The 15569-nt window shown below is 39.3% G+C and overlaps 1 protein-coding gene across 1 annotated transcript in view; it reads right to left on the minus strand.

The window, feature by feature from the left end:
- LOC149283788 (tetratricopeptide repeat protein 33-like) overlaps window positions 1-14880 on the minus strand; it is a 134593-nt gene extending 119713 nt beyond the window's left edge. The window contains exon 1 of the mRNA XM_089497334.1: window positions 14666-14880. Coding sequence (XP_089353460.1) covers window positions 14666-14880 — 215 coding nt within the window. The remainder of the gene's footprint in view (window positions 1-14665) is intronic.
- Between the last annotated feature and the right edge of the window lie 689 nt (window positions 14881-15569).

A 15569-nucleotide genomic window follows, 5' to 3' on the forward strand; every position in this document is an offset into this window, starting at 1 on the left:
TTATTGCCTAAGCACTGCAAGGTTAACATAAAATGTTTGCAGGTGCCAGCAAGCTAAATGTCAGTTAACCTGTGGCCCTAAGCATCTGCCAGCGTGCATCTGAAGTTGGAAGGCATGCATATAAATATTGCATACAACCACCTCTTTCCTAAACCCAGGTTTAGACAGCTATTTAGGCTAAATGAGCATTTTATATGTTTATGCCATTTCTCCATTCTGAGGTTATTTTGGATTTTCAGTGATGATCCCTTTCTGCCCCTTATAGAAATCCAACACGTGTTACCCCAAGTCATCAGAGATGTTAATAGAGGCTGCTTAGTGTGATACATTTGTGTGATTGCTTCAGGCGTGACACATTTCTGTGATTGCTTTAACCTTAGGAAACTAATTTCCTTAACTGGCCATGGTGCTGTAGGTGAGACCTTTCAAATGATTAATTAAGGTGAGTATCTGCAGTGCACCGAGGTAAAGGAATTGAGAAAATAATTGAATAGGAAAAAAAAGTCCAGGATATCGGAATAAAAAAAAATTTATTTTTCAAATAGTCAAAGGTGGTTTGGAAACTCAATGAATACATTTAACACCATAAATTTAATTCTTATGTGCTCAGGGAAATATCCATATACAGTTGTTGAAATTTGCCTGCATAACGGAACTGGTGCATATGTGCTGCAGACCATAAACCGTATGCATATGGAGGTGAAAAGTATACTTTTTGGCAGGATATTCTAATAAAACCCAGCAAACAGTCACCAATGATTTAGTAGCCAGATTTCGGTGCATGGCGGTATCTTGGAGAATCTCTTTCTCTGGATTGCTGGAACGTTCCTCGTATAGTTCCTGCCCCCTGTCCGATGTCTGGCATAGTCACTGAAACCTGCAACATATTCTTTAATAATAATCCCGTCCTCCTGCTTGGTCATCTGTACTTTGAATAATGTCTCCAGGACTGTGGTGTTTCCAAGTTGCGAGCAATGAGGGGCTCAACCCTAGAATGGTACAAAAATCGGACTCAACGCCAGAGACATGTTTGCCTCTGACGCTGCGGGATATGGTGCCTTAAATGTGCAGTGTGTGATATCTATAGAAGTCTGTGCCTCACTCTATCATCACACCTCACCATATGACACTGATTATACCTCACATGAAATCTCACACCCCATTCCCTCCCATCCCTCCGCTGTGTTCCTGCCATCTTTGAAGAAATTTGGACCTGCCCAGGGGGTAGTTGCCCCCTTTCCCCCCTGATTGGCCAATTTCTCATACAGCCCAACAGTAAGAATTTTCAACAGTTAATGGGAAAGTGTGGAATTCTTATATCTATTTCCAGATAGATGAACTTCTAGCTGTGTTATCTTCATGCAATCTAAGAGATAAAACCCCATCACTCCTTATCATACAGCCTTGGGGTAAACAACAGAATGGTTCAGTCTTAATCTTCATGTCTGACACTCTGACTACAGCTGAAACAGCAAAAAGTCCACTAGGGGGCGCTCGTGTGTTCCATTCAATAAAAATAAAACAAAGAAAAAATATATAGTGTAGGAGTAAAACAGTGTGTTATGCCCTGCGTATTGCAGATTTCCCACTCACAATGTATTGATGGAGTTCAGTGCGTCATAGAGAGGGCCTTGAGGTCCTTATGCCGGGATATAAACCGAGAAGACAAACCAGAAAAGAATCCAATAGTGTGTTGTGTATATGCCGCTAAATACGCAACAAGTGGAAATATACTTACACTTAAATAAGTGTCAAGATGCCCGTAATCTCTGATGGTGATCTGGTCGCGTCTGTATTTCCTTCTGCTTTGAAGAGTCCAATGATGAGATACCAATGTGTGTGTGGTGTCTAAAAATCAACCACTATTCACATATAAGGTATATAAAAAAAAATATATATTTATTCTTAATTAGCAGCCAGCTGGATCCATATCAGCTGCAGCTTTAAAAAGTATTTAAAATAACATAAAAAGTTGTAATGCAAATAAAAGTACTGATAAAATAAAATTATATCATAAAAAGTCCTTGAAAAGTCACTCAACGCGTTTCGCCATATAAGGCTTCATCAGGAGTAGTATTTTCTCTGTAGTGAAGGTCCTTTTAAATGTTTGGCGCCATCTACTTGTCTTCCGTGTTGTGGCGTCTGACGTCAGCTGAACAATTACTTCCGGATTCCGTGCATTCATTGACGTGCCGGGGTCACTGCCTTCAGTGAAGTTTGGAAGTTACAGCTGAAACAGCTCAGTGTGGCATCTGAGCACGGAAAGTCACCAAAAATATCAAGTCTGCAGATTCAGGAAAGTTATTGGGATAAAATCAATAATCTTCATTTACATTATGATTATGTAAAGTAATCTTTACTATTTACAGTACTGTAATGAACATCTCTGTTCATGAGTCTGCCATATGAAAAACATTGAACAGACGTAGAGTCCACGGCAGGACACCACAGAGGAAGCCACCGCTCTCCAATTTAAGATCGCTGTTCTTCTGAAGTTTGTCAAAGAGCACCTCGACTGGAAAGCTGTTTTAATAACTAAGGTTAAATTGTTCGGAAAAAAGGGCACCGCGTACCCGCATGAAAACATCATGCTAATGGTGGAGGAAGCATTATGATTTGGGGCTGCTTTGCTGTCTCAGTGCCTGGACAGCTTGTCATCATAGAGGGGACAATGAATTTTATCAAGGTATCATACAGGACAATGTCAGGGTAGCTGTCCGTCAGCTGAAGCTCAGTAGAAGTTGTGTAGTGCATCATGCCAACGATCCATCAAAGTAAATCTACCACAGAATGGTTATAAAAAAAATTCCACCTTTTGAAGTGGCCCAGTCAGAGCCCAGACCTTAGCCCGTTCCAGTTGCTAAGGAATGACCTCAAGGTAGCTATAGTCCAAAGTTCCCCATGAATGCTTGTCTGAGGTCACTGCTACCAAAGAGGGTTCGGACAGTTATGAAATCTAAAGGTTCACTTACTGTTTCCACCAGCTCTGTGAATTGGTATGTTCAATAAGAAATACCATTAGTCCCATTAAGGACGAAACAGCTGTCCATGAGCGGCAGTGGCGACTCTAGAAACAATATATAGGGGGGGCACACAAGATACCACAGTTAAACTGGGGGGGCATTCATAATTTCCAAAAGTAATGTGCTATGGAATTATACTTTTGTTATTGGGCTAAAATAATACTTGATCATTCAACATGGGAAGCCTGAAGCCACAATTGAGTGCGACCTTGAAATAAATATTATAACACAATAAATAACTTTTCCACTAAATGATTTCACGGCCTTGAACGTTTTGTCCCCTGAAGTCACTACAACTTCAGGAGGGCATTTTATCTCTGGATAAATATAAATTAAATAATTCCTACTGTAAGTTAAGTGCCAGGAAACAGATGACCAAACACACACCAAAACAGGCTCTGTCACACCGACACCCAGACACACACACCAGGACAGGCTCTGCGACACAGACACCCACACACATCAGGACAGGCTCTGCCACACCCACACCCAAACACACACCCTAGGACAGGCTCTGCCACACTGACAACTGAACACACACACCAGGACAGGCTCTGCCACACCAACACCCAAACACACACCAGGACAGGCTCTGCCACACCAACACCTATACACACACACCCGAGGACAGGCTCTGCTACACTGATAACCAAAAACACACAAACAGCAGGACACAATCTACGTCACAGACGTCTACATCAGGATGGATTTTTCACACTGCATTGTCGTTTATACCCCCCTTAGTGTTTTTGCCCCTTGTGTATTGATGCCTCTGCTGCCCATATATATATTAATATTAGCCCCAGTTGCCGATAGCAGGTATAGATCAACACATTAACACACAAACCAAGCTTTACATGTATAGATCAACTGATATTCACTTGTGATCTCAGCACTGAAGGTATATATCAAATAAACAGAATCAGACATACAAATCCTGTATTTGCAGGTATAGATCAAATAAATACATGGAAACAGCATTGCAGGTATTAATCAATTGAATAAGACATACAAACACTGTATTTGCAGGTATACATAAATAATGTATGGAAATATATAGATATGGCTCTACAGAATAACGCAAAAACCCAGCTTTGCAGGCATAGATCAACTGGAATTCACATAAAAACACGTCATTAAAAGGTATATTTAAAACCCCCTAAATTACAGGCATAGATCACAAGTTGCGTCCACACTGCCCACACAGCAATCACACTCCTATCATACCAAGGCAACCAGTAAATGCTGGTACCTAGGCAAGATGGGACTGTGCTTGCTGTGATTGCTGTTAGCAATCACACTCCTATCATGCCAGGTCAGCCAGTACATGATGGTACAGGGTGGCTGTAAGTGATGTGTAGACCCCATACTGCTGGCAGCATCAATACACAAGGGGGCAGCTAGCTAGGTTTCAGCATGTCCTGGCTGACTTGGCATGATAGGAGTGTGATTGCTAACAGCAATCAAAGTCCCATTATGCCTAGGTTCCAACACTTACACATCCAACCAGTAAATGCTGGAACTAGGCATGATGGGACTGTGATTGCTGTTAGCAATCACACTCCTATCATGCCAAGTCAGCCACTACATGCTGGTACAGGGTGGCTGTAAGTGATGTGCAGACCCCATACTGCTGGCAGCATCAATACACAAGGGGACAGCTAGCTAGGTTTCAGCATGTACTGGCTGACTTGGCATGATAGGAGTGTGATTGCTAACAGCAATCAAAGTCTTATCATGCCTAGGTTCCAGCACTTACACATCCAACCAGTAAATGCTGGAACCTAGGCATGATGGGACTGTGATTGCTGTTAGCAATCACACTCCTATCATGCCAAGTCAGCCAGTACATGCTGGTACAGGGTGGCTGTAAGTGTTGTGCAGACCCCATACTGCTGGCAGCATCAATACACAAGGGGGGCAGCTGGCTAGGTTTCAGCATGTACTGGCTGACTTGGCATGATAGGAGTGTGATTGCTAACAGCAATCACAGTTCCATCATGCCAAGGTTCCAGCACTTACACATCCATGCTATCACACACACACACACACACACACATTCATTCATATACTCATTCATTCAGATTCATTCCCTCAATCACCCAGACCCATTCAAACACCCTCCCCACCCCCTTACCTGCACTGCAGCTCCTCGATGCCGCTGACAGACTTCAGCAGGGGGCGCGGCCTCCCTCTGCGTTCTCTGCTAGCTTCCGCTTCCTCTATGCAGTACAGAAGACCCTCCCACAGGTAAGTAGCAGGGCTCGAGGTGCGGCCCAAGTAAGATCGGTTGCCCTGGCTGCCGATCTTACGCGGGCCGCACCCTCTCTCTCCTCCACATTAAAAAAAAAAAAAAGACGGGATTTAAAGTCGCATTGCGACTTTATTCCAATTTCGGCAGGGGGGCAACAGGGGGGCAAGGATTAACCTAGGGGGGGCAATTGCCCCCCCTTGCCCCCCTGTAGCGACGCCACTGATGAGCGGTGATCTGGCTATTGCACCTCTTACCCGAGTTTTGTCTAAAGGCTGTCCTGTAAAGCGGGCAATTACTTTCAAGGGATCCGTGTATAAAGTGGATATAGAGGTAAAATGTGATAATTGCATGCGCCTACACAGAATCCCTTGTGGTTGTGGCAACACCATGGGATTTCTGAGGGAAAAACAAGCCTTCTGGTCTTGTCTGGTGTCTGTAGATGAGTGTTTAATAATACTTCTACTATGTTCAATAAGGACATCAAAGATTATCATTGTTTGTGTGTTGTTAGCTTAAGCACATTGTGTTTGTCTATATTTGTCACTCAGATCACCTTTTATTACCAATTAATGCAGAAAACCGGGTCATTCTGAAAAGGTTCATTTACTTGCCACTATATATCAAAATGGTTTAAAAAAGTGTGGGTTCACTAAAGGAGACATAGCAAAAGCATGAAAAAATGCTCTGGTTCCGTAGCCTAAAATAGCCTTGGTGCTTAAGGGGTTAAAGACAACTTGACAATCATCTGAATGTACTATATTGTTGTTTTAATTAGACTACATTCATTAACGTGTTGTAGCTCTTAAACATGATTTGTGCGTCTGATGTGCTGAAAGCGTACTAAGTCACCATGACTTTGCTAGCTCAAGTGGCAGTAGAACGAATACAGTGTTAATTATTTCACTTAATTGAAGATTTTGGATATTAGTATTTTCTCCATTTTAACAGACACATTTATCCTCAGATGCCTTATAACACTTGGAAACATATTCAAATGGCTAGAACAGGAAGAACAACAGGTTTTCAGTGAGAATTCTGTAATTTAAGCAATTAGCATTTTGAGGCAGATCTTTGAACTTTGAAGTCATGATGTATGAACATATTGCCAGTTTTCTCATTTACGTGGCTGTGCAAATCGGGCGCTGTAATTGGAGGTTCACATATGTAGCCGTGGATAATACAAAAATAATTATGTACCAAAACTAGTAAAGAACCAGTATTTTGTGAATATAGAGCAAGGAAAAAAAACTTTTTTTTTAGAGACAAATGCAGCAAATCACAATTTTCTTCATTGTCCCGTGCAGAATGTATAAGAAAGGATTCCATGGTATTTATCCCCATGTTTATAAACCTTTCAGCCCACAAACAAAGGGATAGCGTGAGACCAATCACAGTATATGATTATCCCAGGTAGAACAGAATCAAATTATGGAATTTCAATCGCACAATTCCCAAAATTCAACATAATAGTAAAACCAAAATCTGAATCCAGCGCTTTTACTATTGCCAACATTCGTGTTTTATAGAAATAATTGCACACAATTATTTTAAAATCTGGGAAATCACATTTGTTTTATAAAAAAAAACTTAATTTTTCTTGACCGGTATTGTAAGGGACGGGAAATCAAAATGTGTTTCTTATCACTGAACTAAATCTGTGTACGAAAGAAGCAGACATTAATTATGCCAGAACATTGGAATTAATTCAATATATGGGAAAGGCAAGATATAAACCTACCATTCACATTCTATGGTCTGAAAACACTTGCTGCTTTAAACACTGGCATGGTAAGGCCGACTTAAAAACATCGATTAACTCTGATCGAACTATTAATAGTGAGCCCTATATTTATAAAAAATATAAAATGAGTACAAATCAACCGTGACTTATTCACCTAAAGTTAGAGGCTTGAAAGCGCACAAGTTTTTGTGTACTAATTAATTAATTCAATAATATTCAGCTGTCTAGCCTGTTTTCTATATGGTATAAAACATGGCCGGGCTCGACATATCCGCTCCATACACACAGAAGCCAGCCACAAAATCGAATCCCGTCACATCACGTGACCCCATCGAGCTTCCATTTCCCGGCAGTATAGACAAGTGAGGGTGGACAGGCACAGCTGAGTTCCCTTCCCTTGTCCTAACCTAGTAACATACACGCTAGCACACACACTCACTCTAACACAAACACATTAACACACACATGCACACTCACACTAAAAACCCACCTTTTTTGAGAAGCGTACAACTTTTCTTTCTAACACTCTCAGTCATCATCCTAATCAAGTCATCTAAACGATCAACAACGTCTACAACTCATCCCCATCCAAGCAGTCCTGTCCTACTGTTTCACATCCCCTCAACCAACGACTTGAATGTAAGCTCACAAGAGCAGGACCATCGTCTCCTTTTGTGTGTGACTTTAAATTATTTTACTGATCGACTCATTTACTCAATTATTTTATTGAAACAGCGCTACCGAATCTGCTGGCGCTATATAAATAAATGCAATGTAATGTTTTATATGAAACCTGAAAATAATGTAATCTTTACTGAAACACAAAAAAGAGGAATAATGGTTAAACATACAAGCTTGAGCGGTTATGGTATAAAATTACCCTCGTCATGACGAGGTTAACTGTGGCGCAGCACTGAGGAAAGGGGTGTTTTATGTCATATTGCCCCAATGAACACCCTTTAACTTTAGACCAGTGGGTAATTTATGAAAATAAAAACATGATTGGGGAAGAAAAAGTTGGCTCCTAAATTTTTTGGCTGGCTACAAGATCCAAAACAAATTTGTGGACCCCTGATTTATGCCTGTCTGGAATCTAATTTTTTGTGATTTTTTTTTTTTTTTAACACAGATGCATGAAATATGCATTTTACCCAAATTCAAATACATCCTGAGCACAACAGTTTACTGAAAATCATGATATCTGCGTACTTTTACATTTTACAATGGAGGATTTTGTCGTACGCGATGACTAAGCTACATTGTTACAGAAAAGCACTTTCTATGAATGATGCCAGAAACAAAACAAGACGTTTTGCCAGTTAAAACCAAAGTCTTATAAATACTTTTTTTTGTTTGTTTCTTTTTTTTTGGCTGAACAATGGAACACATGCACAAAAGAGTGCTTTAAATTATGGAAGCATGCTTTCAATTTCCTTGTAGTACTGAATAAACTTTACTATATCCCATATTAGAATATCCAAAGCAGCCAAACATAATGCAACTGATGTAGTCTTGGCTTTAACCCATTCTTTACTGAGGGTGTTTTGTACACAAAAACTTTTAGTTAGTTCTTTGTAAATTATAATTTGGACAGACAGAACTTTCTTTTAGTACAGTTTTTATCTGTGTACTATAGTCCAACATTTAGTATGAATAATACATGAAAGTACATGAATATTTAAAAAAACATTTTTTTTACTTTTTTTCTATGATAATTGTCCTCAAACCAGCAACCCCTGATTGCAGAAATATCCAACATGTATAGGTTTTTGGAGGGTTTTGGAAGTTATGGGGCACAAAATGTAACATCCCATAAACTTTCCCAAACTTGAAATGTTCAGATTTTATTTTGTGATGTCTATGTCTCATTTGGGGGTGTTTAGCAGCCCGCCAGCTCAGAATACCCCCACAAAAGCATATGTTTTTGGAAAGAAGAAAACCCAGAGTATTTCATTAGGAGCCTTTCGGCACTTTGCACACAACCATTTGGTCACAAATCTCTAACAAAAGGGAGACGTTAAATTTTCTTTGCTTTTTCCCCAGCCAATCTTTCCATGTTCCTTAGGATTGTTTGGAGTGATTGGAGCTGTAATCCACAGAGAGTCATTAGCCCATTTCTAAAAAAAAATATTATGTACGTTTAGGGTGTATTTTTTCTTATTTTTCTTATTTGTCATTTATTTTATTGATTTTATCTACAGGCGGGGGTGGCTGGATGTGGCTGGCAACCTGTTAGCACTTTTTTTGGCATAGTAGCAGGCAGCCATTGTGCCTGTTCCATGCAATGATCGCTCGCTACATGCAATGATCCATTCAGCCCATCTAGACTCAGGATAGCCATAAGCATACCTGGGAACTTCTGGGCTCCGGCTACCCGGAGCCTTCTCCTGCGGGGCGCCACTCTGACGTTGGCCGGTGGGAAACACCCCCATTTAAAGGAAAAATGGGCGGGATGCGGGGCGTGTCAAGACCCAGAGAACCGAAGAAGCAGTGCTCACCAGGCAATCGTTGGGTCAAACCCGGAGAGTTCCCAGGTATCCCCATAAGCCTATCCCATGCATGTTTAAATTCCCTCACTGTATTAGCGCCTACCCCTTTTGCTGGAAGACTGTTCCACTTGTCTATAACCCTTTCATTGAAGTGAAAAAAAAACATAAAACAATAACTTTTTTCTACATGTAAACCTCTCTGCAGCTTTGTAGAGTGTTCTGTGAAACACTCTGTAGTTATTTGGTCCCTCCCCTAATCAATGATTGGCTCACAACAGGGACCTACTAAGAAAAGCACAGGGAGCAAAATCGCACAAGCACAGTGAAGAGCCCCAGTTACCTAGCAGGAACGTATTTTAAAAGAGTGGTGTTTCCAGGTTAAAATATTTTTTTTAGATATCTGCCTATTTAACAGTTCTGTCGCTCTTAAAATCCGTTGCACTTTACACACAGAAACAAAGACGAAGACAGGGACTGGTTGGCTGATTTGTTGGATCATTTATACTGTAGCTAATACCTTCTAGTTATTTGATTGTCAATATACCTGTAAGCAAAATTGTTTAAATATACAAGCAAGCAGACAGTGTTTTCTGAATTTTTTTGTATTTAATACAAAAATGTAATTTGAAAGCATTGTTCCTGTTCTAGTCTAACTAATGGTGAATAATTTAAGGACTAAATCCTTAAATCATGTATGTTTCGGGACTAAAGGGAAGCTTCACCTACATAATTGAAACAAATGGATTTCATAAAATGCCTATAGCTTGTACTTATTTTCCAATAAGTGGATTTCATTGAAAACATTTGCCTAGAGACCCTTAAACGAGTTCCGATTTCCTGAGTCTTTGGGCAAAACCAGAAGGGTTCCAGGTTGGTTATTATAATTGGTAAACGCCATTATGCGGGTTTAATCATTATTCAGGACTGTATGATGTAATAGTTAGAAATGAGAGATCTTCTTGAATAGATTTCTACCGTCAATGAGTTATGTGTCTCATCGACATACTAACAAGGCATTGCTAGTAGGACCTGTCTTTCTTGAACCCTAAGGTCTGCTGCCACTGCCAGGTTTCTGTGACTCATTAATTAGTGTAATCTTTGAAGGCTAAAAACGTTAGTTTTGTTTCTACAAACACATAAACAAAGTGGCCAGATGTCCCTGTTTTTAGTGGACAATACTCCGACTGAGACTCCTGTCCTTGGAAATAATATTCATTCACAGTCAAATCTTCTGAATCATTATGAAGCATTTGAATCATTTTGATGGGATTTCCTGTTTTGCGAGTGATATCATCAGACAGAGTGCTGCACTCGCAGGGCCCCCACTCTACAAGACCACAGTTCTCTGCTCCAGATCCAGTGCAGCTGCACAAGGGGTTGTAGCAGAGAATGACCACTGGGGGAGCACTTGAGCAAAATAAAAAAATACATGACTATTACAGAATGCGCATCAAATTCTATTGAAAGAAAAGCCAGCGTACCGTAAACTTCAACTAGCACCAGAGGACCTGTCCCTTTAAATGTAATATAATTGTGATACAGAACCTGACACAAGCACCTCTTTGAAAAATTAGGACAAATTTTATCTATAAAGTGGCATCCCAATGTATAGGTGAACAGTCATTTAATCAGAAGCAAGTGGCACTCATCAGCCTTCGGCTTCACAAAGAGTATCATGAGTGGGTACTCTATAAATATAACTTTTAATCTATAGATTTTCTAGCCATAGTGTGGACTGCAGACACACTTAATTGATAAAAGAATATTCTTGGAATCCACTTACACAGAGCGCTTTAAAAAGCATTTATCATCCTTAGAATTTACGCAACTCACAAGAGGGAAGGGTCAGATCCACAAAAAACAAAAACAGATGGAAATAAGAAAGTAAAAAGTGACAAGTCATGATCGGCATAAAATTGGTGATTATTTGATTCTGTGGTTTCCCCTTCGGTTAATGCTCCGGCACAGAGCACAATAAACACATACAAGACGCCTCCAAGATAAGGAATAACAAGCAACCGTAAAAAAACCCAAAACAAATCAGTAACTTTCCTCTTGTTATCAACACGTCGATTACGGGTCTCTGGGTAACAGCAAAGGGCCAATAAAAGCCAATAAAAAAAGCCAATAAAGACTCCAGCCATAGCAGAATAGTGCTGAAGAGTGTGCAGTCTCTAATTTAATAAGGCAAATGGAGATCACAATATTGGTCCAAGAGAAGATGAAGGCTTTGGTAGGACGTGACTTATGTCACACTACTCCTTTTCCAATGTTTGTCCGATAACAGGTATTGCCTTTGATTGAAGACAAAAATGTTACTTTGGAAGCAAACCATTCCCTGTAATATAATCTGATATAATCTGGTGTTTGAGGATTCAGAGATAGGAGGGTGAAAATTAAGTCACCGAGTCCTCTTTAGATCTTTGTTTCTTAACCTTTTCCCCAAGTAGCACCTGTTACACCTTTCACTGAAATTATTCTTCAATTTATATATTTTTTTGCCGATATCATATATGCCAATGTCACATTACTTGTTTGAATTAGAATTTTTTTATGGTATGCCATCCTGGAACGTGCTGTTGGAATACGGGTAACTCATTTTTGGACATCTTTAAGTATGTATAAATTAGTGTTTCTGTAAATGGCTGATTAAAGAACCATTAGTATGTCTTAGTGATTTTCTGTTTATGAATTGTTAGGTCACATAAGAAAGCTGCTATATATGCCTGTTACGTGTATTTAGTTCCGCTAAATAAAAAATCTAATGAACGGAGAGAATCAGGGCTTTAGAAGAATGCAACAAACACAGCCGTGAGTGGATCTCAATGCAGTATTTGTCTGTTCTCAGAAATCCATTTGTTACGGCTCGTTGAGAGAACGTTTCTCACACTCTTAGTATCTACGGTCTTGACGCTGCATCTCTGCAGTTCACAGTGACCTGGTGAAAAGTAAAGTTGGTCTCAAGTACAGTTCACTCGCACATCAAAAATGTATATCCTCGTAAATAGACTGTCTTGTCCACAATTTGTTTTTAAAACAAATGTAAGGCATATTGGGGTCTATTTTATATTTTTTAACAATTTGCGATTTTCTCCTGTGTCTACTTAAAGGGACACTCTGGCCATCATATGTCTTTAATGCATATGATAGCCGAAGCCGAGGGATCCCTTTCATTTTTTTGTGTGGTTCCCCATGCAAATTTATTGGGATTCCACAGATATTTAGACTTTCAGCAGCTTTAGTTAATTAAAGTACTTTAATATGCGTACTCCATGCTGGTTTGCGTGCAATAAAAATCATGTAAAATAGGCTCCGATATGCGTTTAACTTAAAGTTAAACTTTAAAAGTATCACTGGCAGTTAACCCTTTCCGTACTTATTATTTTTATCCGTTGGGTGCTTTTGCTGAGACCTGTGCCTGTTTTCTGGACATTCTGCGCAAACCTGCATAAACCTACTCGCAGCAGAGGAGAAGGAGTAAACATATATTTGGGAGGACTTGGCTTTTATTTTTAGGGTTTAAATGGAAGTAGCCTGTTTGACCTATACATCAGAAAAAAAGCCAAAGTGCTAGCAAACACTATGATCACAGGAAAGGTTGTTCTACTGTACCACTGACATTGCAGGGGTGAGAATAACACTGTATCCTGCAGCAACCACAAACAACTGGAGTGCTATATATGTAAAAAAAAATGGTGGCCCATTACAGCCCCAAAAATGTAGTAAGAAAAAGATAGCTCACTGCTTAGTGGTCTTCGGGGCCAATGGCCAGGATAACTGCTGAAAGCAACCCCATGGGAAAACGCAGCAAGACTCGGCGCACTTCCAGTGGTTCCTATTTACTGAACCAAGAGTCGTGGCAACTTTGCCCAAATCCATGACAATGAGATATAGAGAGGTGAGTTTGAGCCTCAAACCAGTCACTTATCATCCATACCCAGGTAGTCTATGTTAACCAGTTTAATGTTCGTTATTTAACTGTTTTGATATCCTTGGCCCAGTAACGTTAATCTTACAAAAAAAGATAAAAAAAAATATATGTTGTTAATATACAGGCAAGATTACAAGCAGTGTTAGATTAAATGTAACATTTCATTCATTCTTTTTTTTTTATTATTCTGCCTTCCATCTTCCACAAAGCATGAATCTTGCCGAAAAGTTTTCTAAAGAATTCTGGCGCCCCCATGTGGTCAAACTCAGCATCTGATTCTTGTGTTTATATCAACTGTAAATTAATGAATTATTAATTATTAAGTATTATTGCAATAAGTGCAATAAGTCTATAATTTGAAGTCAAAGGATTCAAAATCTGAAAAAAGTGATTATCCCTTATTTCAGAGTTACCTTGAGAAACTGTATCATTAATACCAAATTCCACCTGTTGAGTCTTATATTCTCAGATTTCCAAAAGCTGGAATAAACAGTTCAGTGGACTAGTAATGTCCCCCTTACGACTAGTAAATTGTTTTATGTCTACCTAACCTTCGTGTTAATTTTTTTAAATTATTTTTACTTTCTGTGTAATATGTGGGTACAATTGTGTACAGTATATATAGTATACCCATGATTTTCATTAATTTGCAAATAATAAAATATTATGGTGCTGGCGTAAACAACCCTACCTTAATTTAGTAAATTAAAAGGATTCCTTTGCTATTCCTACCAAAAACATTTTTTCCATAAAGTCCTTTGTACATAGCCACTCTGGCCAGTAGGTGGCAGCACTGAGAAACCAGCTCGTAAAACTAGTGTAGCTATAGGTAAAGTTCCGTCCCTTTTGCAGTAGACTGTAGTTTTAGGTTCTGACATTAATACGTAAATAACTTTACACTGGCTGTTCTGATTAGAATATTAATATTAATGTCTATGTATTTTGAATTCAATGTCATAAAGGTCCCTCTTGGTGTAATGGTCAGGTGTCCCAATACTCTTGTCCATATAGTATAAAAAAACTATATACAGCGCTGGCTTTTATGTTCAAGGGGAATTACCTTTTACGAACTTTCCCCTTTAAATCTAAAATGATGATCTAAATGTTTTTCATTCTCAAAAATGGGGATAAAAAAAGATTACATAATATTTGTAGTTATTTTTTTTACATTTCATATAGGTAAAAACGGTACTTATTTTTCCAGACATAAAAACTATGAAATGGTACCTTCCATTTTCAGCCAGGATAATCCCTTCTTGCCTTAAGCGTTTGCTTTTCTCGCCGTTATCCTCAAGCAGTGTCCCTTTTTTGCGTTTTGCGGCATTCAGCCAATCCGCATCATCGCCTTCTGTCGCTGCCTCCGCTGCGTCCTCTTCAAACCGGTGTCTGGTCACCTTCGATACTTTCTCACCGATCTTCCGCTTCCACCCGAATGAAGCCATCTTTTAGCAATCAAAAGAACTGGTTATCTCATGATGGATGCAGCAAAGTGATGGTAACAGTAGATGATTACCGATTATTTATTCAACAGAGTAAACGTTAACCCAAATATTACTTTGGTAAATCTGTTATTCTTGTCCAATTAAAACGTACCTTCTATAATTGGCTTATATTGTACCCCCCCCCCAGTTTTCTTAGATTGTATTGTTAGTTATTTATTTGTTCATTTTCTATCTTAGCAGAGCTGTGCATTAAGTGGCTAATTGCATGGAATTATAGAGTTAACTGTTACGAAAAAAACAGTTATTAGGGTAATGGGGGTTAAGCTTATCAGATGGATATAGGGCACAAGGTAACTATTTGGATAATATGAGAAATTTGCTTTAATTAACTCTTTGATTGGCTGGCAGGGAGCTGTTTGATGAAATTCCGAGCATTCACTATAGTAGGAGTTTGCAGTTTTAACTCATCAACTGTACATTATGAACGCCAACCCTAACAGTTTTCACCTGAACCGCGGAAGTTATTAAACAATACATTATTCAGGGACAACCAGAAGGCTTCTTGCGGGAAAAGCTTACTTGGATTGGATCGTAACGCATAGTGCAGCTGATAAGTTGAACCTGTAATCAATCACTTTAGGTGATAAATCCCTTTCGGTTTTAAACAAGACCTCCGTCCTGCCTACGTC

Source organism: Sceloporus occidentalis, unplaced genomic scaffold, assembly GCF_023333645.1.
Source record: "Sceloporus occidentalis isolate IW3139 unplaced genomic scaffold, rSceOcc1.0.p SCAF_101, whole genome shotgun sequence".
In the NCBI taxonomy this organism is placed as follows: domain Eukaryota; kingdom Metazoa; phylum Chordata; class Lepidosauria; order Squamata; family Phrynosomatidae; genus Sceloporus; species Sceloporus occidentalis.